The 27,029-nt window shown below is 37.9% G+C and overlaps 1 protein-coding gene across 12 annotated transcripts in view; it reads left to right on the top strand.

Annotated features, from left to right (window-relative positions):
- The window catches only part of ZNF385B (zinc finger protein 385B), a 170,818-nt gene that overhangs the window by 105,567 nt on the left and 38,222 nt on the right, over window positions 1-27,029 (top strand). For 9 of the 12 annotated variants that reach the window (XM_083840906.1, XM_083840910.1, XM_083840913.1 and 6 more), the window contains 2 exons: window positions 7,165-7,295; window positions 25,459-25,569. In XM_083840906.1, the coding sequence (XP_083697032.1) occupies window positions 7,165-7,295; window positions 25,459-25,569 (242 nt within the window). Of the gene's footprint in view, window positions 1-7,164; window positions 7,296-17,889; window positions 17,894-22,921; window positions 23,173-25,458; window positions 25,570-27,029 lie in introns of those variants that run through there. The other 3 variants (XM_083840909.1, XM_083840908.1, XM_083840907.1) reach the window with 3 other exon arrangements.

Below are 27,029 nucleotides of genomic sequence, written 5' to 3'. Positions count from 1 at the left end.
AATACCAGCTTTTCTATGATTGCCTTCATATCAAGCTTATGTATAGTATTTACAATATTTAGTCTGCATAAAACATTGGAGAAGGAATATTAACAAATCACAGAAATCAGTGATTCCAAGTCAGTCAGATTTATGTTTTTATTTTAGAATCCTTTTAAGAAATACATGCAATATATAGCTATACTTCTTTTCTTTCTGATTGTAAATAAGCTATATATAATCATCAACGCTAGGTAAGTAAGTAATGGTTGACTTTTTGGATTGATGAAATGGCAGAAATTCCATTCATTTCAGCAGCATCAAGTTTCAATTAATTTTTGGTATTGACCTAGTCAGTGGAATCCTACATGTATTTGAAAAGCAGAAATACTTCATTTCACGGTATCTGATTTTATACAAAAGGAGAATATGGAATTCTGTTAGCTTGTCTTAATAATACATTTATTTCTAGATGATAATGGAAATAGTAACTTAAAGCATACTGTAAATCACATTTTAATTTGTAGGGACAGAATTATTTTCATCATCTGACATGTTTCTTAGATAGGTCATACTTGAGCACAAAGATCTTAAACTGTGCATTATATAGGTTATTTGTACATTGCAGTGAAGTTGCGTCAAATGCCTCTGGCTTTTTTGAAGCAACCACTGAAAAAATAAACGCAGACTGGAGTGAAAATATTTGACATGTCATTTTGTATGCATATGTTGCTTTGCAACACAGGCCTGGGCTAATCCTTTCTGATAACTTGTGTTAAGATGCTTATGCAGAGTGCTTCTTGCTTAATGCTGTTGAATAGCTGTAAGCTCTATACCAGTTCTTGCTGTCTCTCCTTGTGGCTTCTGAAAAAAACAAACAAACAACAAAAAAAACCACACATCTTTGAGGATTGTACCCATTTTTAGTTGTCAGACTTGGATGGGGGTGTATCATTTGTTCTGTTTAAATCAGTTAATATGTCAGTGGAAGGTCTGATTGGTTCTTTGGTTTCTGAATAACATTTGAGGTATGAATTCAGTGCATTCCAAGTTTTAAAAGATGTGTAAGTAACTAGCTCTGGTGATAACCATATCAACCCTCAAAGGGCCTGCATCCTCATTCATTAATGAATTAGTCTGCATGGTGCCCTGGGGACACAGAAGTTTTTAGCATTTTTCCTATTGTCAACTGGGGGTTGTGTCATATCTCATACATACTGGGGTTTTGTTTCAAGGTATTTTTGAAAACAAGTTACATTGTCTGGATAGAGAACATATTTTAGGATCATGTTACTTTGCTGTTAGGGAAGCTGCTGAAGGAGTGGCCTTCTCTCTTCTTTACTACTTTACTTTCAACCCAATGGAATCTCTATGGATATCATAAATCTAATTTATCATAATTTTATACTATAAGGAATCAATGTTTTGCTGATTGAATTCTCTAAAAAATGATTGAAATGCAATATTTTTTCACATTGTTTTGTATTTAAGAGGTGAGAATGTCGTAAACTTCATGAATATTAATGGCATCCTAGAATAGCTTTTACCTTAAGCATTTTGATATTAGCACCTGCTTTTCAGAAACTCAGGAGTATTTTACTTGGAATCCACTTTTTTTTTAGCAGATTATCTTATGCGTGAAGAGGAGCACATGACATTCTGTAATGCCCATGTATAGCAATATACAACAAGCAATATTAGAAGATTCCTAAATCATGTAAACTTTGAGAAGGAAAAAAGACTAGTATTTTATTGTTCAATATAGAGAGATATGGTAGGTGCTGTGGTGACAGATGTCGTACGAATACCAAAACTAAAAAATACAGTAACATTCAAGTGACTGATTTTGCCTCTCATTTATGGTGAAAAAAAATAATGGTATTGAATGTAGCTAGGTCTGGGGCATGATGAAATGGAGACATTGGATCCTTGGCAAGATACCTATTGATTTTTTTTTTTTTTAATGGGGTGCTTTCCTGTAGTTAGGTGTTACTTTCTTTTTTGAAATATTATGTAATTATACCAATTTTCCCATAAAGGTGCATAAAAGCAAGTGTAGGCTTGGCTTTTTTTTTTTTTTTTTAACGGCACAGGCAATAGAGCTGAAGAGAGTTTTATTTGTTATGAAAGCCTAGGTACTACTTTTGTCTCTAACCTGTTTATAAAATGGTTTTTGAGGCACATGCTGAAATAAATATTTCTGACAACGTTCAAAGCTTCCACTGACAAAATTAATAAATTGAACTGAAAGCTGTAGAGACCCAGATAAAGGTTATGGGTGAATGCATGCAGAATTCTCTCAGAATTGTTCCATGAAACATTTCAAACATGTCCTGCTCGGCCTTAAGTCTTCTGGAACTTTGAAGGAAAAAGCTGTAAATTGAGATGACAGTGTGAAGTATAAAGGCAGGGTGACTGTGCATACTGTGGTTGCAATCCATAATGAATTCAGCCAACGTGCAAAACAAAAGGGACAAGTTGTCACCCCCACCCCCAGAAGGGATACTTTTGGCTCAAGCAGTGTCTGAAAAATGCTTCGCTAAAAAGGTCAAGGGAGGAGAAACCCCAGAACTCACCCATCCCATCAGTTGTTCACATGTTGCTACGGTTCCCTGACTGGGTGAGACAACTAAACGTTGCTCTAGAGGGTGATGGCTCCTTATAGCCAAAAATGGTCAGACAATTCAAGGATGAGAAAGCCAGCATGTCCTGTCCCTAAACTGAAACTTCTTCGGTGTAACTGGTGTAAGTGGTGGTGGGTGTTAATAACTCAGATGAGGCGCCTTTGATGTTTTACCCAATACTGTGTTGGGCACAAGTTAAACAAAGATGACCACATGCAATGTGAAGTGGATGCAGATTGTCCAGTCCACAGAAATTTTTTGACAGGATACTTTAATTCAGTCCTGATAGCACTTCGGTTACTCTTCCACTTGCTCCTGTGTTGACTGTGGACTTCTTCCTTGGATCTGAGGACCATAGTGTTGTATTAACATCTTTAAGTAATTAAAAATGGGAAGGAATTGAATATGGCCCTAGATTTCTCTACAGTGACCTTTAGTGAAAGCTTTCCAAGACCATGCTTTCAAGTTTGAAAAGTGTAATTTGTTTATTTAAATATGCTGAAATTGTTCACAAAATGTCTTAGATGAGTGATTTATGATTTTGTATGTGTGCATATGTGTAATAGTCTAATACTGACACAAATCAGAGGAATTAATGTGCAGGCGTTACATGTTTTTGTGTGTTTGTATGTGATAGAAAATGGTCTTCAAGAGAAAATCAGAGGTAATATTTTCACAAGTAGTTTTCGGGGGGTGCAAAGGGAGCAGTTGTGTGCTTGGATTTCACTGGACTTGACACCTCTCTTGAGAGGGATGACCGGTGGCAGAAGCTAGCTGTGTTTGCCTCTGCCTCAACTGTGATCTTGCCAGTTATGCCTTCTGCAGCTTTTCTGTGGAGCAGGAAAAGAAGAGCAGGGGAGTTGCTGGAGACTCGTGGACCCCCTTTGCCACCTGCCAGGCTGGCTGTAACTCATCTTTCGCTGGTGCTGCCATGGGAGAGACCGGCACAAAACTTAACAAATGCCTCCTCCAAAATATTGATTTCATTGCTTAATTATGTGCCTTTTTTGTTAGACACGGATCAAGTTTGGATAAAGATGACAAAGCCTAACCTTTGTAAAACCTTCAGTGTCCCACTGAGTTTCAGAGTGCGTGAAGCCATGTGTATGTGGTAAAGAGAAACAGAACATGTTACACAGGGACTTGCTTTTGAGACGTGTAGGAGGAAGAAATTTTTTTTTATAAAATGAGACATTTTGGATCAGATGAGTTTGCTTTCCCTCTCTTAGACAACAATAAAGCAGATCAGTTGAGGTTTGGTGCATCATTTTGGCAGTCTGTTGCTTTCATCCCCTGTGCTTAGGTATCTCCCACAGTGGTAGTCACAAATGAAGTTTTTTGTCTTTTTTTTTTTAAAAAAAAAAAAGGTTAGAAATTACAAATTTGAAATCAGCAAATGAATTTACAAGAAAGATCAGTTATATTTATGCCAGACTCACAAGTAGTTTAAAACAAACTGTGTTTGACATGGTAAATTGTCTTTATCATTAAAATGCTAATGAAATGGTAAACATCTGTTAAATTTATGATGATAATGAAGCTTGTCAGCTACATCTTTCTTATGCCAGTATTCCTGCTTAGCTCAGGTCTGCATACAGACCTGGTGTAGGGATGGCAAAAATCTATTTGACCTTTGGAAGAAATGCCAGTGGAAAAGTATGCCCTGTTCTGTTGGATCAGATCATTGTCCTGAAGTGCTTCCTCCTGTAGTTCGGGTCATCCTTACCTGATCACTCTTCCAGAGGCTTTCAGATGCGGGTCTGAAAATCGAACTTCAGTCAAACAGGACTACTGGTATATGGTTGGCAATAGTAGGAGTAGTAAACAGCAAAACAGAAGCGAACAAGTTTATTATTAATGCTTACACTAATTAATCTGGTAGGTGTGTATGTTTTCTGTTCCACAGGGGCTCTGAACGTATCCTAATCTAGTGGTCATGTATTATGCTGGCAGCAGAAACACCATGGGCTGCTAAACTGTGGGCAGATTTCAGATGTATTTTAAATGATCTGTACTCAGTTGAGGCGTACAATGAAGATTGCATTATTTAGCAGAGGATGCTAATAGTTTTTTAATTTTTAAAATTTTTATGCCAAATGTTTTCTATACCTCAGTTATATATAGCATCAGAAACCTCGCTTAGTTCTGATTTTAAATGCCAGTCACAATTTAACTGTATTCTGTTCTCTTTTTTTTCTGTAAAATTTAGTTAAAAGATGTAACCATATTTAGCTTCATTGCTTCATGTTTAGCTTCATAGCTTAATTGAAGTGTATATATGCAAAGAGAGGACAGGTCTTTTTTAACTCCATGCATCTTTAATTGCTTCTGAACTTCAAAGAGAAACTTGTAGAAGTTTGATGATGATGGCATTTTACAGAGTTTAGGTAATTGAATACAGTGTAGCTGCTGTTGGAGTACAATTCTGAAATCTAAATTATGTAAAGGTACTGTTTCAGAATCAGCGAGTAGAAATAATCATTATTTTTGCAGTCAAAGATATTTTCTTTGGGTAAATCCTCTGAGATGCTGCTTTCCTGTTGATGCTTTTTTTTTTTTTTTTCATTATGGATATGGAGTCGAAACTATGGGCATGTTAGACAGCCTTTAGCTTTTTGACATTTGTGACTCCATTTGAATAAGCTTTGACTTAATTAAGTACAAGTGTCAGTGAATTACACAGGCTCATGCAGAATGCAGGGTTTAACTGACTTAAAGATTTGAAAAAAACTAGCATTTATGAAAGTATCAGGGTAGGAGAAGAGAGAAAATATTCTGGAATAGTGTATCTCAAGCATATTTTTCCGTTCAAGTTGTGCAGCTCAGTTGGGATGGTGTCCAACAGTTTTCTCTCCATAGTTGTCAATGACCCATCTTTCTGCTATCCTCACCCTTTGCCTGTAGAAGAAACAGAGAATAGATTATAGCCTGTTACTCATCTGCTAGGCCATAATACAATGTTTACTATGCTGCAGCTGTGATCAAATTGACTGTGTCTCCAATGTCTACAAAATTTGAGCTCAGGGCTAGTTGTAAGTGTTTGGCTATCCAATAAATTCATGCAGCCCCATCTGGCTTCTGAACTCTGCTTTCCTCTCAGATACTATAGAAAGAAGAAACTACAGGTTTGAAGTCATGTCTGTGGAGGCAATGAGATGAAAAAGGAGGAAAATTTCTCTGCCTGGAATTTTGCATGTCCTTAACAGCAAGAAAGGGAGATATTTAATGGAAGACTGGTACTTAAGCAGTCCATGTGGATTGTCTGGCATCTTGCAAGCAGATGCAAATTATTTGATTTTGTGGGAGAAGAGAGGGAAAACTGCTTGGTTTACTTTGCTCCTTTTTTCCCCTCCTGACTGAGTTTAAAAAGCTCAGACAACTTCTATGAGAAAAAAGCTTAGTTACTGTGTCAGCTCTGCTTGAGACCAAAGAAGCTCCCAAGAGAACTGTTACACTCCTGGCTGATGTGCTGGCCACTGGTGAGCAGGAGAGGGAAGTAATGATGGAGAAATTCTGGCAGAAGGGACCTAGAGGAGAGGCAGAGAATGACTCACCCTCCTGTAAAGACATGGGACACTTGTGTTCCAGTGCCTGCTCAAGTCTGTGTTGAATTATTTATTCAACCCAGGAAGGAGCATCTGAGTTTTGTTGTTGTTTGTTTTTTAGTTAATTTTTGATTTCAGTGCAGGGAAATATTGTTTGAAATCTTTTTTTTTTATGATTTCAGGGGGAAAAAAATACTCCCACAGGCATAGCTGGGAGCAGTGTGCTAGGCATGCTATCGTGTGGATAGGGCAAACAGCTAGTTATAAATGAATGTTTGGACATCTGTGCCTTCACATTCCTTTGGGATCTTGTTGGGGAGTGATTCTCAAGTGTATACAGCAACAATTCCAGTACGTGCATTTCTGGAAAGCCCACTTTTTGGGAGAAAGATCTGTGCTCCAATTAAGAAAATGTTGATTTGCATTGCATGTAGAGAGTTCGTGTGTGTGCCAGCTGATTATCTGTTGTCCGTTTTCTAATATTTGTGTTGCACTGTAAAACAGAAGGAATTAAATATATATATATATTATATGAAATGATGTTTGTGCAGCACCTAATAGTTACAGAAGCCACCAGAAGAAGAAGAAACAAACACGCAGCTCACTATTTGGAAACAGACCTCTGGATTTCAGCTTGCATGTACTGCCTGCGCTAGCTGATCTAATAGGCAACCATGAATTGCAAAAGCATCTGACTTCCATGGGCGCCCATCCTGGCCTTTTTGGCACAGAAGAATTCTTCAGCTTTAGGAGGATTTATTCTACCTGCCAGGGTGATTTATATACCATATGTCTCCTCTTCAGCTTCCGAGTATGCATGGCCATAGGGAAGTGCTCTGCCTCATCTCTAGTGTGTGGAAATAGGTTTCTTTTAATGATATTAACTCCTGCAGAGCCACTTTATTACCTCTGTGCATTATTTGTTCTTGGCGGTTGTGTCAGCAACAGATAGCTATGCTGTGTGTAACGTGAAAAGGAGAATACTATGAATTCCTGGTTTTGTTTGCTCTTGGCAGGCACTACTACGCTTCCCACCCTTGTGCGCACACCTGCCTTGATGATGCAGCCCTCCCTGGATATCAAACCCTTTATGCCCTTCCCCGTGGACAGCAGCTCTGCTGTTGGATTCTTCCCAAATTTTAACACAGTAAGTAAAGGTGCTTCTGCATTTAGTTTCACTGTAATGCTTTCCAAGCCAGTTCTAACATCCAGTATTGAAACAAACCTAGTTTTAGTAGAACCCTGTTTGTCTGTGCTGTGATGGTTACTGTTCCCTCGTGTGAAAGTCTCAGGCTGTTACCCAACCTTCTTGCTGCAAATGGGCCCCATCTTTTTTTTTTTTTTTTTAACTTGGTCTGTGGGGGTGTTGTTTGCACACAGAAAAAGCCCCATGGTAGAGCTTTAATGAGCAATGGAATAGTTTTGGGTGTTTACCTGGGCGTATACATTTCCATGAGCAGTAAAAAAAAAAAAAAAAAAAAGCTAATGGAAAAACCGGACTGGCAGGTAAGGCCTAGATCCTCCACTGACTTAAACATGTTGAGTGCACTGAAACTAGTATTTTACATGCTGCCACTCAGTTTTGATTGTGGAGTTAATTCAGCATAGAACAAGTCGACAAACAGTAAGTTAATAGCAACAGGAAGAAAACTGCCCCGGTTCATTTCTGCTGAGTCAGTAAATATGCTTTGCTCATCCATGACCATTGCCTGAACTATAGAGCATCATGGTAGTCACTGTTGTTGTGGAGGGATGGGAAGGGGAGCACTGTCACTGCCAGCAGGCAGCGATCAGCTGAGCCACCACCAAACATTTCCTTTGCAAATTTGCCTTCTGCCTGAAGTTAATACAGCAAGAGGATTTATTCTTCTTCCTGACTTGCAAATAAATTTTGCTGACAGGCCTTGTGGTTTGAGCACGTGGTGCTGTGGGATGGTTATGAGGTAACATATCAGCCAGCTTCTTTCAAATGTCAGCAGCCCAACTTATTTTATAAACTATAGCAAATATTACTAATTCATTACAAAACAGGCATGTAAAAATTGTGTGTTTGTGGGAGATGTGAGGTTATTCATGTGTACAGATCTGGGGGGTACATAAACATACTTGTGTACAAAGAGAGAAAAGATAAAAATCCAGGTATTTTTGAAGTGCAGGAGTCAAAACTCAATACAGTTTAAGACAGCAGTGTGTCATTCTCATCTCCTGGGCATGATGCAATTCATATTCATTTTCCTTTGTCTAATGCATTTGAAAATTTTGTTACTGATTTGTCTGTTTTCCAATTGCACTGGTATTATAGCTGAGCTTTTTCACAGAAGTGTACATAAAGTCTTGGAGAACCTTTTCTTTAGGGATGCTCTGGTTGTAGTCAACCATTATTTGCTTGCTGGTGTTTTTATTGAATTTCTGAGCTTCTGTAGCCTCTAGAGGCAGATTAATTTGGATATTTAGACTGTTTTTGCCTATGTACACTAGCTTACATTTATCTAGGTTACATTCTATTTGCCTAATTGCCAGAGTGTTTATCCTTCACACCTGCCACTTCTCTCCAAACTTCTATGAGTTTTATTAAAAGAGAAGCCTGGGGTCATTGGCATATATCTTCTATTCCTCCCTTGGAATTCTTGATAATTATCCAAAATCACACTGTCATGCACCACAGACACCACATTCTTAAACTCTCCTTTTGGAGGAACAGTATTTCAGCACTACACTATTTCTAATTCACAGGCTTTACCATTTATCTTGTACATATTGATTTTCCTTAATAGCCTTTTATAATGGACTTTATAACTCATTGGAAAACTAAATCATTCATGGTTATCTTCTGACAGGCACAGTGAACGCCAGTTGTCATACATTTCCCTTCTTTTTAACTTAGCACAACCTTTGTAAATGTAGATTTCTATGCTTTTATTTTTTTTCCTTTTTATCCAAGTAAATACAAATGGGGGGAGGGAGGGGAGATGTGTAAATAAATAAATATAATAAAGTCAAAATCCTTTTCCAGAAGATCAAATTTGAGTAAACACAACCAAAAATCAGTTCACCCATGATGTATGCGTCTTCAAAAGTTCCTTAATTTTTCTTCTTGTGCAGTACCAGAGTATTGGAAGAGCTTTTGCCACACACATGCACATACACACCATCATTTGCCTTACAAATTAATCACTCACAAGAGGACTTGTCAAGGGCTGTGGACAGTGACACCTCTGGCATGCAGCTCTGAATCTCTTTGCCTTTGGTAGGACTGAGAGGACCGCCAGCACATGCCAGGGCCACTGTTCACTGAAGGTGGAATAAAGAAATGTGGTCTCGAGAGAAAACTTCTCTGCATCAACCTGTTTATTTTTCAGTTGCAGCCAGATGCAGAGGTGTTTTTTCTAAACCCTGTCAGGAGGTGATTTCTAACTTAATTTCAATGGCCTGAAAAAGAAAAGTTTCTGCTGAAGAGCTTGATACTGCAACTATCAGGTCATGAAGAATAAGGTAAATTATATTAAATAGAAACATGTTTAAAGGAACACCCCCTACCGTGTTTCCAAAATAACTTCCTTTATTTATGGAAATATATTTAAAATCTGGGGTAAATCCTCCTTTTATATAGTTAACTTTAACAGTTTTCAATTCTGAAAACATCTGTGGTGCTATGGATGAAACATCAGTGTTCCCATTTTCTTTGTGAACATTTTCTGATCACATGCTCCTCTCCACATGGGGTACTTTCAGATAAAATGCTGAGCAGACCCGGATTTTTTAAAAGGAAAGAATACCCTATGTATATCTTATTTTCTTGACAGAATTCTGTGATTTAGTTTAAGATGCCTCCCTTCTGTTTCTCATAAATCAGCAGTAGTTCTAAAAATAATGCGGATGTGTGTATAACACTTAGCAATTCATGCTCCAAATGAATTTTTCTTTGTTCCTTAGGAGAAGGGAGCTTTTTTTTTATTTCAATGCATCAGCCAGAAAGGGATCTTCTGAGTGCAGAATAAAGGACTCCAAGCAGCAAAGTGTTGCAGAACAGGTACTCTGTTCTTTCCTGGGCTTTTTGGAGCACCGGCAAATAGTTTTGTCAGATTAGGACAAGTGTGATCAGGCTGTCACAGCCTGAACATGGGCTGGTGCATGGAAGGACAGGAGCGCTCTCAGAAGTGCTGCAGCAACAGATCCAATGGGGACAGCATGTTAGTCCTGGCATCACGTTCTGTAAACTCTTGCTCAGTTACTTGTACCCCTCTGCATGAAATGCATAGCTTGAATCAAATTTTTGGCTAGTATGACTTAGAATATTTTTTATTTATAGCAGAGTGGGATCCAGGAGGTTCCCAAATTGGTACCTCTAATTTGGAACGGAAGCTGTGCAAAAAGGTATTGTTTAAATACAGATGGTCTTTAACATGCAAAAAAGACTAATGATTCCTTAACATGTAACATCTTGCACGTTGATTACATGTTAAGATCTGTGAGACTTCAAAGTCAAGTATATAACGTTAGTGAAAATCAAAGGTAAGATTACCACACAGTTTTAATTAGGTCCCCATTGTGCATCTATTATAATGCAATCTTGTATTTTACACTACTGACTTTCACCACAGAGCTTCATCTTCTGTTCCAGTCTTTCTCTGCACATTCTTGATGCATTTTATTATGTCATCCGTTCTGTGGACTGTATGAGGAAAATATGCTTTGTGGTCACATCACAGAAGGTTATATCTATGCATGAGCTAAAATGGATGAAAGCAAAGTTTTATTTTACAAAGCAAACTGAATGATCACTGCCTGTATCTCCCTATAAGAGATGTATAGTCCCTAGGAAAAAAAAAAATAGCCCTGAAAACTCCGGCACATTCTACCTTGTCCTGAAATGAGAGCAGCACTGCTTCATTCAAATTTAGTTGAAGTGGTGCGGCCAGGGACCCGTCGGTCTGCACAAAAGCAGTATCAGCAATTTCTGAGATTCTATCATCATAGAAAATAATCAGCAATTCATATGCTTCCTTCCAAGTTTGTTATGGCCTCAGGGGTAATCAAAGATTATAGTATCTCTTGTAGCATTCACATTAGTGAGATATTTTCCATCTAACTAGACCACAATTGGTTTCTAAATGCTGGTTTGTGCCTTCATAGTTTAGAGGACTCATGGGTTAATGTGGCCTGGTTGCTGCCTCAGAGTCTATTTCTCTTCCAGTAGGTTATGCTGAGTCTTTGCATTAGAGTTCAGATCTCCCCTTGCAAAGCAGACCAGAAGTATTTTACATTTGCCAGGGAAGGTGAGCCAGCTGGAATAGGCTACAGGAAGGGAAAGAGGAGCTGACTGGTAACGTAGTCAGATATCTCTGTCTTTTCTCCATCATTAGCCTTGCCTGGACTAAGTATCTCTGGCCTGTACCCAAGAAGACTACCGGCAGGGACTAATTTGCTCTTTCCTCTTCTGCATTTTCAATTATGTCCCTCATTTTTAGTTGCTACCTCTCTAGTTCTCGTTTGCTCTCCCTCAAATTTGAAGGGCCCCCTAATCAAGCAGATCAGAGCGCTGTGCCTTATATCGCCCGCTACTCATCCTGCGTGCCAAGAGCCTCTCCTGCTTTTGGCACTGCACTGCAGTGCAGGAGCTTTCTGTTTCCTTCGCAGGATCTGAATTTCAGCCACTTAGCGCTCTGCTGCCATGCCAAAGTACACACTGGAGCTCAGGCTTGTATACAGGAGGAGCGGATTCCAGGTGCAGCCAACTGGATGGTGCCAGGCCATTACCTACTGTCCCCTGTCCCATGCAGCCTGTCCTTGTGCTCTCATTTCCCCTTCTCCCTTCTGTGCAGTGCCAAGGGAACGGAACCTGCTCTGTTCATCTCCCTCAGAAATATTCTGCTCCTGAGAACAGGTGACGTTTCATAAGAGCAATACCTTGATCTCATTACCTAACAACACAGGAAAGAAATTGAAGTAAATAATTTAAAAGCAGTGCTTTGTGGAGTAGCTGGATGCTTGGTTTGGTCTGGATTGGTTATGTTTTGATTTTTTTTTTCTTAAAAAAAGAAAAAAGGCAAGATTTTTTTAACAGGCCTCTTATGTGCCCTTTTTTATAGTTAGTGCAGGCACACAAAGCTCCTCAGGTTTTCCTCTGGTCCTTCGTGGAGAACTTAGAAGTGCTCCTCCTTTACCTTCAGTTATTCTGTAGTCTGTACAGTGCACGTTTTCCAGATCATAGCCAAAATCATCCAAACTACAATATGAGAAATTGAGGGATACCTTTTATGAATGGCAGAGGGAAAAAAAAAAAAAAAAAAAAAGAAAGACTAATACATGTTTTCCGAGTTATTTACACAAGAGAAAAGATGTTCAGGAACCCCATAATAAAGCCTGAACTGTGGAAGCACAGGCTGCTGCTGCTGTGTTCCTGGGTTAATTCTTGCTGCTGTGACACAGTTTTCCTCTGGCAGTGTCTGCCCCTTCCCTTTGTGTCCTTAGTCTTTTTACAGCAAGCCAGGGATTTCTCCTTGTCCTTCTATGGCTCTGATGCAAATCATCAGAAACCTCTTTCAACTGTGGTATGAATTTCTGGAAAGATTCTTCTTAGTCTTTGGAGGCCCTGAAAAATGTTTATTCAAAGCATTGTATTTTTCCCACAAAGTACTTGAGCTATTTCTGTTGAAACTTTCAAAAAAGATTGAGCTGGAAGCACACACCTGGTAAGATACACCAAGTCTGTATGTGGAAAGGGGGGTGGGGGGGAGACGCTGGAGGGAGTAGTGCTGCCAAAAGCAGGGAGTTGTCACTCACTCTTTGACAGGTTTTACAGTTTGTGGTATTTCAGTTTAAAGATGTAGGTTCCTTAGCTCCTGTCAGAAATCTCTTCAAAGAGCAACTCTCTGCTAAATAAGAGTCTAAATAAATATTTTTTGACTTGTTTCTAGTCTCTAATGCATGTTATTCTCGGGAAAAAAAATCTTATCTAAAATAATAGACTGTCTTTAAAGGTGATTCTCCTCAAACATTAATAATTGTTTGAAGATTCCCATTACCTTGCATTTTCTCTAGCAGGATCTGGATGGATAAGCTTGGTTCTTTAACTTCCCAGTTCAGCAGCCAGATAGGAAGCCTTGTCTCTAAGGAGCGAATGCATTGCCACACACCAGCAAGAAGCAGATGTCCCCCAGCACGCTGGCCTTCTCCTACCGCTTTACTGGCGTTCAGTGTTGATGGTGTGGTTTTTGAAAAATGGTTCCTGAATTGTTCCACTGTTTCTGTTATTGTCCATACAAGTAATTAGGTCACCAGCCTAATTCCTTAAAGAACTACAGTTTCTGCATACAAATTCTAGCATTTCCTGAGTCCTTCAGAAGATCAATTCCTTGGCTGCCTGTTTCATCTGTCTTTACAGAAAGCTGGGAATTAGTCTCCCTGACACTTCCAGAGTACGTATTCCTTCTCCTTGTCAGCACACGGTGTAGCCAAAAAGCCTTTATCTTCATTGAATTGCTTTCTTAAGTTAGTAGTGTCTTCATGACACAAGGAAGATGTTTAAAGGAAGAAGATTATTAACCATAAATATTTCAGACATTAGACCACAGAAAGATGGACTGTGAGGCAAATGTCTCCTCTCACACCAGGCAGTTGCAAAATTGCAGTCTAAGACAAACGGGGAGCGTGTGTTTCACCACTGTGCTTACAGAGATTTCAGTAGTTTCTAATTGCAAGTTCTCTTGTCCTAAGAAAGAATCCACAGCACCTTTAGAAAAGTCTCGATTCTTGATGTGTCAGCTGAATGCAGAAGCACCTGCTCGTGTGGCATGCTGGCTGTACCTGCTCAGCATTCCTGCCCTCACTTACAGCTTGCTTGCATCCCACCATGAAAAAGTAAGAATTACAGAAGTGATTAATTAATAAATGACAAGAATTAGCCAAGAATTAATGGCTGTTGTACTCTCTCTTTCTGAATGTGGGTATAGCTGCCGGTCTTTTAATTTAAATGCACTCAGTTTTACAGCAATTTAAGAATAGTGTATGGCAATTTAGAGTCATAGTGTGAAAGCTGTCTTTTGTTGGCATTCCTGAAAGCTGATGGTACGCAGGTCTGAGGCCCTGACCAAGCCATTTCAACTACCTGAGCAGGGCTCATTTCAAGAGCTGTGGCTTTCAACGTGGTCTTCTCCATACACAATCTGTCTGATCCCATAGTGGATACGTACAAACTTCATATGGTACCCCAACTTAATGCTATGGAAAGAGAATGAGATGTATTAGAAAAGACCAGTTTTTCCTTTTGCCTACTCTGTATCTCATTTACTTAGATTTACAAACAAATACAAACAATCAGATTTTGATTCTGCGTTAATTTTCAGGGCAGGTTTGGTTAGAAATGGATTTCTCTTTTAGAGACTCTTATGCAAATACAGCGTTGTTCTTTTATTTTAATCAAAAGCATTTTAAAAATTGTTTGTGTAGTGTGTGGTACTGATAAGATTAAGAAAACAGACACATTATTGTGTTTTTTTGTGTGAAGAAAGCTTTATTCGTTACTGGGGAGAGTAGATGACAGTTGTCAGCTAACATAAGAAATTTTCAGTTCTGACTTGATTCTAATTTATATTCAGCTATTTTATACATTTATGTTAAAATGCATATATACATATAATTTATCAATTTTTAGATACATATTTTTAGTATGTGAAAGGTAACTAAGCTAATTCATTTTAGAAGACTAGGCTTCCTGTGTCCTTATTCTTTCCTGTTCAAAGAATTGATTGAGGCCATGAATTTGGCTCTAACTTCTCTTAACATGGTTCAGAAGTGTGGAAGAAATTCATATCTACCTACGAGGATACCTCTTATGTGCATGTGATATTGGTGTTCTGGAACAGGCTGGGAACAAGAGAACTGCCAGCAAAACTTAAAGCAGACCCTCAAAAAGAAAAGGGTGAGGTCTAAAGGCATTCTCAAAGATGAAAGCAAGAATTAGGAATCTTGCTCACCCCACACATTATGTAAGTTTTTCTGACCACTACCTCCTAGGCTTGAATCTTTTGTCAGGATTCTACTGAAAGGTAATTTTCATATTAGTTTACCTATTTGTATTATTTTATTGTCAGATGGTAATAGACAGTGTAAAAAGAAGAGCTGTGCTCTCAGGGTATGCTATTGGTTTGATTTCCAGCATGTCTCATACAGTAGTATGTTTTTATTTTTTTCTGCATCTGAAAGGAAGATGTTGCTGGTAGTGTTTTTCATTTAGCTTAACACAGCCAAGTGTTCTGAATAACAGCAGCCTTAATAATAAATACCAGTTATATAGCGTTTTCCATCAGAGGATTTTGAAGAGTTGTAAACATGTTATTTAGACCTTTCAGCCTTTTTTTTTTTTCTCCACATTTTTGAGAGGAATAATACAAGTACAGTTAAACTTTGGAGCCACTAGAATCACAAATGGAAGGGAAATTGTAATATCACTTAAGTATTGCTTTAGCCAGTGGGGTTGTACTTTGTTCTTTTTCTCAATTTTGGTCTGTCATAGTCCTCAAAACTCATCTTACAGATGCAAAGGCTTGTATGGTGGTAAAGGAGTAATCTGAATGCATTGAAAATGAAGCTGCTGATTTCTTTTAGCTGGTTCAGTTTAGTATAAAACAAAGCATTAAACCTCAGGTATTTACTTTTTTCCTTGTTTCCCATTTGCATATGGGGGGGAATTCTCTTTTGTCCCTGCTTTTGTCCCAAAACATGCTGAGCAGCTTTCTGTTTATTTACTTCAACTACAAGAATCTCCACTCCTGTCCAGAGCAGGAAATTTAACCATTTTTTTTTTACCATAAGTTTAACCTATTTTAAACGGAGGCATCCTCTGTTTAAATGATGCCAGCAGCATAATTTGGTGTTCACATTTGCAAACTCAGTCCTTTTATGTACCTGTATCCTCACTTGTGGATAAGCCTTATAAGAAACCGAGACCAAATTCAGAAGTTTTTACTGTGGTGCCTTACCAATTCTTTGTTTTGTTGGGTTGTCTTTCTATAGACATCAAATATTTTAATAATAATTTTTTATTTTTATTTTTTAATTACAACAATTTCTAAAACAGCAGTGGAATTTAATTTTTAGAACAGTTTTTTTAAGGCTCTCCTAATGATTGTTTTCTAAACCAGAATTTATTTTTAATGTACAATAAATATATCCATGGGTGAAAGGAAGAAAGGGCAGAGGGAATAAGAGGGAATAGTCCTAGCACTGAAAAAAAATGATAGTAAAAAGAGAATGAAAATATGTTTTTTTCAATTCTCTTTTGATCTCTATGCTTAATCATATCATATTATATAGGGAGAAGGGAAGGGAGAGATTAAAATAATTACATGACTTATTTATTTATTTAATATTTGATTTTCTTGATTTAAGCCAAAGAAATGCAAAGACAGGGTTAACAGAAGAGCAAAAGATCAGGAAATCCCTGGTTTTAATTCAGTTGGACAATGTAGAACATTTTTACTTTTGTTTATGTTATTCTAAGCAACTATTTTGCACTGGTTTAGGAGAGAGAAAATTTTGCTGAGAAGGCCAGGATTCATACTTGGCCTCCTGAGCTCAGTCAGACAAGTTCTTGTGAATTAGACTTTCTAAATGAAACCCCAACTGAAAGCAGCCTCTGCTCCGACTCCCAGAGTTGGTGGTGTTTCAGCCTGCTCCGCCACCCTGACTAGGTCAAAATACAGCAAAATTGTTTGTGCTAGCCTACAAGATGAATAAATGGGCCTGTCAGTAAAGATGTAGGGCTATGCTTCCCAAGTTGATGCTGAGGAAAGAAGATGAATGCATTTCTTGTTAAAAGAAGTAAGATTTAATTAAGTAGGTAAAGAGAGAGTGTATTTGAGCATACTGTTGTCACTTCTAGTGCCTATACTTCAATGGCATATTGAAAATCTGAAGAGGAGTCAGAGGAAAAACTATCGAATGAATCAAGGCTTTTATAATGAGAGGCTTAAGGAATTCAGCTTATTTGATTTATCCAAGAGAAGGTTAAGAGCTGATCTGATTGCAGTGTATACAAGTGCCTACACATTCAGACATTAGGGTGCCCTTTAATCTAATTGAGTGAGGCACAACTAGATTGAGTGGTTTGTAACAGACACAGCACGGTGTGGATGTTAGCTGTGGGAATAGTTGATCATTAGCATTGCTTCCCCAGTGATGTTGTAAATTTATCTTAGTTGGAAACTTTTAAATCAAGGTCATGTTCCCCCCTTCCCGCCCAAAAAAAAAAAAAAAATTAGGTTCTGGTTGACCACACATTATCAGACTTTGTAATAGGAAGGACTGAAGCTCTCCAGTGTGTGAGAAACTGTCATGCATTTCTCAGGAAATCAGATGTAATGGTTTCTTCTAACCTAAAACAAATCTGTAAATTGCTGTAGATGTTGCTTTCAGTATTTTGTGTGATTGCGGATACAGGCACAGAGAGAGAATCACCCCTTTTCATTTTCCAGTACAGGCTGGACTTCAAAAGGGGAACAAGCAAGACGGTAGTACACTAAGGGACTCTGCATTATGCCGTAGGAGTGGACGTAAAGCAGGGAGGAGAGCCTAACTGCCGCTGGCAGGAGACAGAAAATCAATGTCTCAAGCCAAGGGTTCCAGCCCTGCAGCTATGTTGGCAGAAATAATGTAGAATTTTCAAAAATGAAATTAGCTCAACAGTAACCTCTACAAGGAAAATGATGAAGCTGTATTTATTAATATTTCATCTCTTTTAACACATAAAAGGTTGTTCCCAGCTCTGAATGCGCTTTTGGTCGTCTTGTACTAAAAAGGATGTTGAAACGTAAACTCCAAAGCTTTCTCTTTCCTTTTTATTTATTTTTTAATTTTTAAGTACTCACTGTTATTTCAACAACTCTTTCTGGGTATCTGTAGTGTCTGACATGTTAGCAACTGAATTACAACAAGATTTTTGTTTTGCTTTAAAATGTCTTCAGGCTGATTTCCCTCACTAGTAGTAGTGTGCGGAGGTCACGGCTATCACAGCCACTCTTTTCCTTGGGGAAGCTGGAGCTTGCTGCCAAATTGATCGAGAGGGGAAGAGGCAAACACAGTGATGAGTTGTATTCAGGGACATTTGTGTTCAGAGTACAATGCTGTTCCTGTATTTTGGGAACCATGTGGGAGGGAAGGGAGATATTAGTCCCTGCAGCCTGCCTTGTCTCAGTGAATGCAAGAAGTCCAGGCTTATGTATTTCTGAGCTTAGGAAAAGGCACCTACTCAGAATTTTAAAAAGAACAAAACAGAGAGATGCTGCTCCAAAGACACTCATGATAAAGTTATGGACTCAATGCAGCCTGCATATGGTTGGGTTTGACTTCAGTAAGATCCAAATTTCATGCTATATGTATATGTATATATATATGCATGATGTGCAAGTACAAAGAGAGGTAGTTAAACAACAAAGTATGATTAGAGCAATCCTCAGACCACAGGATTATGGCAAAAAACTATAATGTCACAAGTTCGTTATTCTTTCTATTCTAATTTAAATATTTGCTCAAATCTTTGACACAGCTGCAGACAATCTGGAAAGAGCTCTCCCCTGGCTCACCTACTAGCCATTTACATCTGTCTGATTTTTTGAACCCCAGAACATTGCGATGAGCATTGAGATAGAAATGTGGGGAGGTTGGGGTTGGAGACCTGCATGTTATTGCATTTTCTGTCTTGGACAACACTCTGAAGCAGTGTCAGAACCCTGAGAGTTATTCATGTGAATAAAGGTTTTATTGAAACAACATGATCTAGAGGGTGGTCGCACACTGGAACAGGCTCCCCAGTGAAGCAGTCACTGCACCAAGCCTGTCTGAATTTAAGAAGAGATTGGACTGCGCCCTTAGTCACATGGTCTAAACTTTTGGGCAGACCTGTGCGGTGCCAGGAGTTGGACTTGATGATCCTTATGGGTCCCTTCCAACTCGGGATATTCTGTGATTCTATGTTCACCGTATAGAAGTACATCTCTGGGGATGTGCTCTGTGCTAGCTGAGCAGGGCTGATACATGGGCACTGTTGACAGAGTTCCCTCAAGAAAAGTAAGAGGTGTGCCTTAGCAGGTGTTCCTGGTAATGCAAAATAACGAAGGAAATGTGAAACAGTGTAGTGTCCACTTGAACAGTATATTACTCTTCGCATTAGCCCAATGAGAAATATGTTCTCTCTTGTGACAAAAGCATCACAAACATGGAGAGAACAGATTATTGACAGTCTGGGATTGCTAATCATGTCAAATGTTGCATCGCAGTGCTGAATTTTCTGATTTTGTGCTGGACATTTTAACTATGTGCTCTGTTGAGTATGGCTATTCACTTCCATAACTGCTTTGGTCATCGTTATATGTACCGTTGTGGTAGAAGGCTGTGTGTATATGGCAGAATTAATGCTAAACTTCAGCATATCACCACTCTCCATGATAGCAGCATGCTCAGCTTTCCTGACAGTTTGAGCTCAAGTACAGAATGAGCCCATGTCAGCACAGCTTCATGATCAAGAAGGATGTTGGGAAGATCTGATCTGCAGGATGTTTGTTGCTGTTTGCCTAGGTACTTGCTTATAATATTTTTTTAAAGGCACACTCATAAGGAGGGTAGCCCAGCAGTTTAGAAAAATCCCAGAATTTAGTTTAGATGCTGCCCTGCATTGGTAATTTATATATGTCACTGTTTGCTCCCCTTGATTGCCAGAGGGAAGCACTGGATTGTATTATCAGTTTGTTCCACATACGGTTAAAAATTTTATTTTGTCAGAGTAAAACAGCACAGTATGCCTTAGGGCCACTGTCAGTGTTTGTACAGAAGTTTCTTAAGTGATACTTCATTAAATTTCTCATAGCCACCTATCAATATTCTGTTTACAAATGTTTTTCTAACAGACAACTTTAGATTTGACCTGAGAGTTGTCATGATAGAAGGTAACTGAGTGGAGGGCATAAATTCCCAGTCACAGTTTTAAACTTTGATTTGGAGATCCTTGAGTTCCACTGCCATGAAACGGAGGCTTTATTGCTGCTGTTATGAGAAGATAGCTTTTGGGTGTAGATTTTCATTGGAGTGGTGGCAATAGTATGTATGACACTTGCTTACCATGTATTAATAGCTAAATAGATCAGGAACAGACTGAAAGCTTAGAGAGTAGGTCATTAGGTAGAAATGGCAAATGTAGATCAATGGACCATCACAAGTGTAGATGTCTAACCAGCAATTTAGCCTTGCTACTTTATCAGCAGCTTGCGTTGTTATTAACTAGATACTAGGCAAGCACCAAAAGCTTCAGCTCAGATAACATCTAGGTTTATCCAAGCTTTTAAATTGGAGATTGCACCTGAGCAAAAAATAATGAAAGTATTCTGGGTTTGCAATATCACAAAAAGCAGCTCTTCTTGCAATGTAGTGTCAACTTATTCAATCAAAAGGCTCAGAAATGATACCTAGCCTTTCTGTTTGCAGTAGCTTACCTCTTATCAGGATCAGTACAGTTATTTCTGAGGCTTACAAGATGTTGTTTGTGCTGTCTGCTATGTGTAGAGACATGTTAAAATAACAAGAACTTCAGTTTAATGGAAGAAGTTCTCCTGATGCCCTTGCTCAATTTTTTCCCCTCCTTCTTGTGCCTATTTTGATGTCTCTTAGTATAGTCTGGATTGCTTCCCAAAGGGCACAAAAGAAGAATCTGTGGTACCATGAAAAAAAAAAAAATAGGGCAGGGAGAGTTTCTGTTAGCAAGTGTTATAACAGAACTCAAGGATAAAATGAATTACCGATGATAGTGTGTAACAGCTCGTATATGCTTTTGTACCCGAGGGCTGAATCGTGTGAAATGTAATGCAAGTTCTTAAAATCCATTCTGTGGAAAATGTAAGCTATTAGATGACATATTTTTGCCAAGCAAATTAATAGGAACCTTAGTAAGAATAGTATGAGAGGACACTTCATACTGTAAACTATCTGGAAATTGTAATCATAAATTACAAATCCCCTTTTTAAAGGGGAAACCTTCTTTACAAGCATGTTCAAAAGGGGTCAACAAACATGTGAGTAAGGATGTTTTGACTGAGACATTTTGAATTACCAAAGGATTTTTCACAAAGCTCCTTAGCAAAGATTTTGAAGAAAACTGAGTAACCTGGCATAAGAGGATTACTGCAAGCCAAAAAGGTACTTAAGCATTGAGTTGAGGAAGTTTTCTAATGGGGAAATTGCTTTTCAAGGTAGTAAGAACAAAGATTAAAAAAAAAAAAAAGTGAAAGATTGTAATGAGACTGAGAATGTACACAAGAAATGTCTGGTGAAATTCCATCTAGATAAATATACAGTGATGTACATGGAAGGAAAAGTTCACAAAACTTCACATGCAAAATAATGTGCTATGAGTTGGCTATTCTCACTTGGGAGTGGGAACTTGGGTTTTTGATATGGAATTCTGTGAAAAACATCTGCTCAGAGATCAGCTCTGATCCACCCTGAGTAATGTATGAAGCATTTTGAAAAGTTAGATAGAATTTGTACCAATTTGTTAGAATTGAGAAGGGCAGCAAGGATGCCCCAAGGAATGGGACAACGTCTATGTGCAGAATGATCAAGCAACACAGATACAATTTTGTATGTGGTACAGGCCTTAGAAAAATGAGTTGTATGGAGCCAGGCTTAAAGAAGAAAAATTGTTTCTTGACACAGCAGGTTGTAGGGAATGGAGCTCAGTGCAAAGTGTGGAGTTTTCTAATGTTTAGGGAGTGTCTGGGAAAGCATATTGAAGAGAAGGTCACTGGGATTTATCAAATACACATAAAACATACTTGGTTCTGCAAAATTTGATAGGAAAAAGTACGGGGACAAATGCAAATGATATATTTGAGGGAAACGCCATGTATGTTTGTGCTGCTCTTGTTCTTCTCTTAATGACTGCATACGGCTGTTTGCAGGGGGCAAAATGAGGTGGAGGTGCAGTAGAGGTTAGCTACTATGTTCTTCTATGCTTTTCGATTGTCTGTTGCTGCATTAGCATTTTGGAAGTGCTTCAAAAGTCATTGTCACCAACCTCAGTGGTTGTAGATGTCTCTTACATTTACATATTCTGAAACTGGAAAAAAAGAAGTACTAGTAGGAGATTACTGCTGAAACCAGTACAGATTCCTTGCTCATTGTAATAGTAATCCTTGCACATTGTAATAGTTCAGATGGTTTTAGGCAGACTCATTGCAAAACAATAGTATATCCAACTTTGTTGGAAAGATGTTTTTTAATTTAACTTTTTATTAAATGAACTGAACTAAGAGAGCAAGACTAAAAGGTTGTTAAACTTGTTTATGGATACTAGAGCCAATTATTTATTCACTTATTCTTTAGCATAAACAGCATAGTGCAAGTTTTTATTTGAATTTGTGATAGCTATTTAGTTACTATTTTTTTATAGAACTGTTTTTTAAATACCGGTGCTCCCAACTGCTCAGTGTGCTGCATCATTTCCTAATACATACCTCAATAAATAATTTGCTCCCTCTTCCCCACTCCCTCCCTCCCTGCAACGAAGAGGATAATTTTGTTTAGTAATCTGAGATCAGTTTACCCTGCAGCATTAATCTTCCAACAGAGAGATACTATTTTTTTTTTCCAGCATGCTGTAATCCACCCTAGTTTCTGATATATTTAAAACCTGTTAATTGTTAATAGGTTGTGCTTCTTGAATTCTAATTGCGACTACATGTGGGGCTCTGGTTTGGGGAAGGATCAGTGGCTGCTCCCAGGGGAGCCCTAGTGGTACTTTCTGGAGGCAGCACGAGCTGTGTTATTTGTGAGAGTTTGTTTTTGGGCTGCTGCATCTGTCTGAAACTGGGACTCTGTGCATAGTCTGCCTTGTATGTTTTTGAACTGATGACTGCTAATGTTAGCACTGTGGATTGCTATCTGGAACACACAGAGGAATCGTTGAGCATTGCTTCTTTTTCTTTTCTTTTCTTTTTTTCCTTTTTTTTTTTTTTTAAATGGGACTGCAGACACTAGTAGGTATTTTTGCTATTACTTCTCACTGAACTCAGACACTTCAAATGGTTGAGGTACTTTTCAGCATTACTTTTTTGTTCTAGATTACCTGATCTAGCAATTAGTAGTTAAGTTGAGAAGTAAAACATGTGCCATTTTTTAAAAAAAATGCTGTTCCCTAATGATACAGCAATCTTTTAATATATTATAAATGTGATAATGTGTATCAAATAACATATCTATTATAAAATGAATGATGAAAAATTTTTAATCTGCATGTATAATTGTGCTATATTATGCGGGGGAATGCAGTAAATGAAACAAGTCAGAAACAGGGTTTTTGTTTTATTTTAAACTGTTAAACTTTGAACTGTTACTGTAGTCCATAAGGAAACACGAAATAAGGATGTTTATTTCAGTTTTTATTTTAGACTTTATCGCATTCATTGTAGCAACACTGTGGTGTCATTTAATAATTCACTATTTCATTCTAAATGATATTTTTACTTTTGTAGCTGTTTGTCTTAACATAGTACCACTGTGGCAATGAAGTCCAGAATTTAATGGCAAAAGCTGATTAAAAATTGTATTATCTCCAAAAAATTAGATAGCAATAACATCTACAAAACCACGCATTTGGTTTAAGAGGAATCTAGCAAGAAACCACTGTAGCCTTAGCCCCAAAAAAATAAAATTGTTTAGTAGGAGTTGAATGTTAGGTAATGGATTATTAGAGAATCTATTTTTAGGCAGATATGATGCAAAAGGTTTTTCTTACATTTTTGTTTGTAGATGTGCATATATGCAGAAAAAATCCTTGTTAATGCAGGTTTCTCTGGAAGCATGGTTTTGTTCCAAGGAAAAATTGCAATCTTTATTCTCAGGTTTAGAAACTCTGGAAGCAGCTAACTTGAAATTATAATTCTTTAATTAATAAATCATTAACTTCAACTTCCTTTTTTCCTTTTATAAGTCAGTTTGCTGTCAGATATGTGATGTGTATCATCCAAGATTAAACAGCCAGGTTTCATTTCTTAAAATAGTACTGTAAAGGAAAAATCATCACTGTGACTGCAAAACAAGCTTCAGAAAAATGTAACTTTCAAGCAAATTGAACTATTTTCTCTTGTGCTGATTTAAAGACAAGGTTGGGAAATAAGCATTTATCTTTTCTTGTAGATGGCCATTTTCCTCCTTTCCTTTTCAGACTCTATTTCGTATCTTAATTTAAAAATGTAAGACCACACATGCACAAGTGCTCATAGGATGATGGAGGTTGGAAGGGACATCAGAGGTCACCTGGTCCAACTTCCTGCTCAGAGCAGTGTCAGCTGTGAGATCACTCCAGATATACTATTTTATACAAATTGAAAAAATGATTGAATCTTTGAATCAAAAAATTCATTTTAATCTTTATCTATACTGCATCATGAACAAGACATTATGCTTAATTGAGACCTTAATGCAGTAGCAGTTATTACCGTTCTTTAACTTCCAGTGCTGTTCCCCCATGCCGGTATAGTTAACAGAGCTCTCTGCAGTCTTGAGGATATTCTCAACTAGTGTTCAGCAGTGGTCCTGGTATTTAGCAGAGATGTAATCATTTCCAAATTGTGAAAATGATCAAATTTAGGATTATATTCAGTGCTTTACTTATCTCCAGTTTTTCAGGGTGTCAAAATGTTTTTTGAACTGTGGTAACTTTGGTTACTTTTTCCTGGTGCAGTCTTACCAAAGACTCTGTCACTCACCAGTTCTGCATAGAAATGTTTGGAGATTGTGATCATTTTCTAAGCAAATGATGTTTCTAATGGAGCCTGCAAAGGACTTTCTCTGACAAAGAAATCTCCAGGAGATAATATATTCCAAATAACTGATGATATCTATCACTGAACAGAAAAACAAATAGAGACAAATGACACGGATTTGTTAGAGGGCAAAATTGTTTTTTCATAACGTCTGTTGAATCACTGGGTAACATGGGGAGGCTTTTGGGGCCTCTTTGCAATTCAGATGTGACTATCAGGCCCTGAGAATGTGGAGGATGTGTAGGATTTGGGGAGAGGTTATTTGGTAGCCTGGGGGTGGCAGCAGTGATGGAGCTGCCTGTTGTTGTTTTTATAAGCTCTGGCAGGCTACAAAATCCCCAACCTGTGTTAAATCTAATTATTATGAGGACTGAAATATTATCTCCCCTTGTTTATCTCAAAAAAGTAAAGAATAGGCTTCCAGTAGAAAGTTACTTTTTTTTTCTTTACTGTATATTGCCCTGAGAAGTTATAAATGGATTGTTGTTTGTTCTCCAGATGGATCCTGTGCAAAAAGCAGTCATAAACCATACCTTTGGAGTGTCCGTTCCCCCAAAGAAGAAACAAGTCATTTCCTGTAATGTCTGCCAGCTTCGCTTTAACTCTGATGTGAGTATTGGCTGTTTTCATCCCTTCCACCCCACCCCTTGCCTTTTCTATTTGGTCACAATTTGTATAATTAATCCAAGCCTCTTTTTTTTTTTTTTTTTTTTTTTTTCCAAAGTAAGTCATTATAGTTCTGCATACATGCTGCTCAACCTGATGGGGTGATACCTTGCCCACTCAGAGTGGAAGTCTGTAGTGGTACATTGTTCTTCATTTTTCTTGAAAGTGTCTGGAAAGTAGTGGTCTTCACACATAACCTTAACTAATTGATTGAGAGTGATACTGCCAAGGCAAACAGACCAGCTGAGTGACTGGTGCCGACTGCTACCACGCACCTTTGTTCTTGGATTTGAGGACTAGGCTGTACTTTTTTCTCAAGTTCCAAACAGTAAATCTTTAGGCATGATTTTCAGTCAAACATACACTGAAACAGCACCTCTGTATTTCCAGATATAAAGACTGCATGATATACATCATCACATCCATTGACAATACCCTATTTGATAATCCAGTAACCTTCAAGAAGGAGCAGACAAACTATGTGTTATCTTAATGTCATACCCACTTTTCTTTTAAAAGAAATACCTTCTTCCTATTGTTCCTACATCCTTTCTGATAATGTCTCCAGGTTTCATAGAATCATAGAATAGTTTGGGTTGGAAAGGACCTTAAAGATCAACAGGTTCCAAACCCCCAAACCTCCCACTAAACCAGGTTGTTCAAAGTCCTATCCAACCTGGCTTTGAACTCTTTCAGGTTTTGGGCACCTTTTCCAGTAACGTTTTTGTTTGTTTGTTTACCTCTAGCTGTCTTTTAAGTATGATAAGGTTCAAGGAAACTGTTTCCTGAAGTGTAATTCAAAAGAAAGAAAGGGCACTCCAAAAGTGTATATTGACTGGTATGCTTAATAATATATCCAGTTAGTTTTTCCCAAGCAGCTTGAAAACTAAAGAAATCCAAGAATGTTAAAAGTTGTTTTTTTAAAGTGTAATGAAACTACGACTTTTGACAGTTTAAAAGTATATATTTGTTCCTAGAAACTTTGTTAATGTTATTAAGCTATTAAAACCAAAAAGTTCTCAGATATTTTGTTGCTCTCAAGTGTAAGAACTATTACTTAAGTGATGCATGAATATTAAATATTTTGCTATCATAATTTCAGTCTAAAATAGTTTGAAGACAGCTCCTCAAGGCTACTGAGTGGTTGGTGCTACTGGAGTTTCACAATAAAGCATTGGTACTTTTTGCTCTGCTTTTCTTGCTCTTGCCTCTACTATTCTATTTTGAAGTGACTTGTAATGTGATTTCCCCAGTTTGACTTTCTTGTCTAGGCTGGCAAGGATTTTGAAGCATTGCAGTCTTACCTTCAAATTGATTTCTGAATCAAAAATCTGTCATCGTTTCACAAGCTTATTAAACTTTCTTTGAAGTGGTAATATCTACTTAACAGATTTCAAAAGTCT

Source organism: Anser anser (assembly GCF_964211835.1).
Source record: "Anser anser genome assembly, chromosome: 6".
NCBI lineage: Eukaryota > Metazoa > Chordata > Aves > Anseriformes > Anatidae > Anser > Anser anser.
This window is presented reverse-complemented; position numbering and strand designations above follow the sequence as displayed.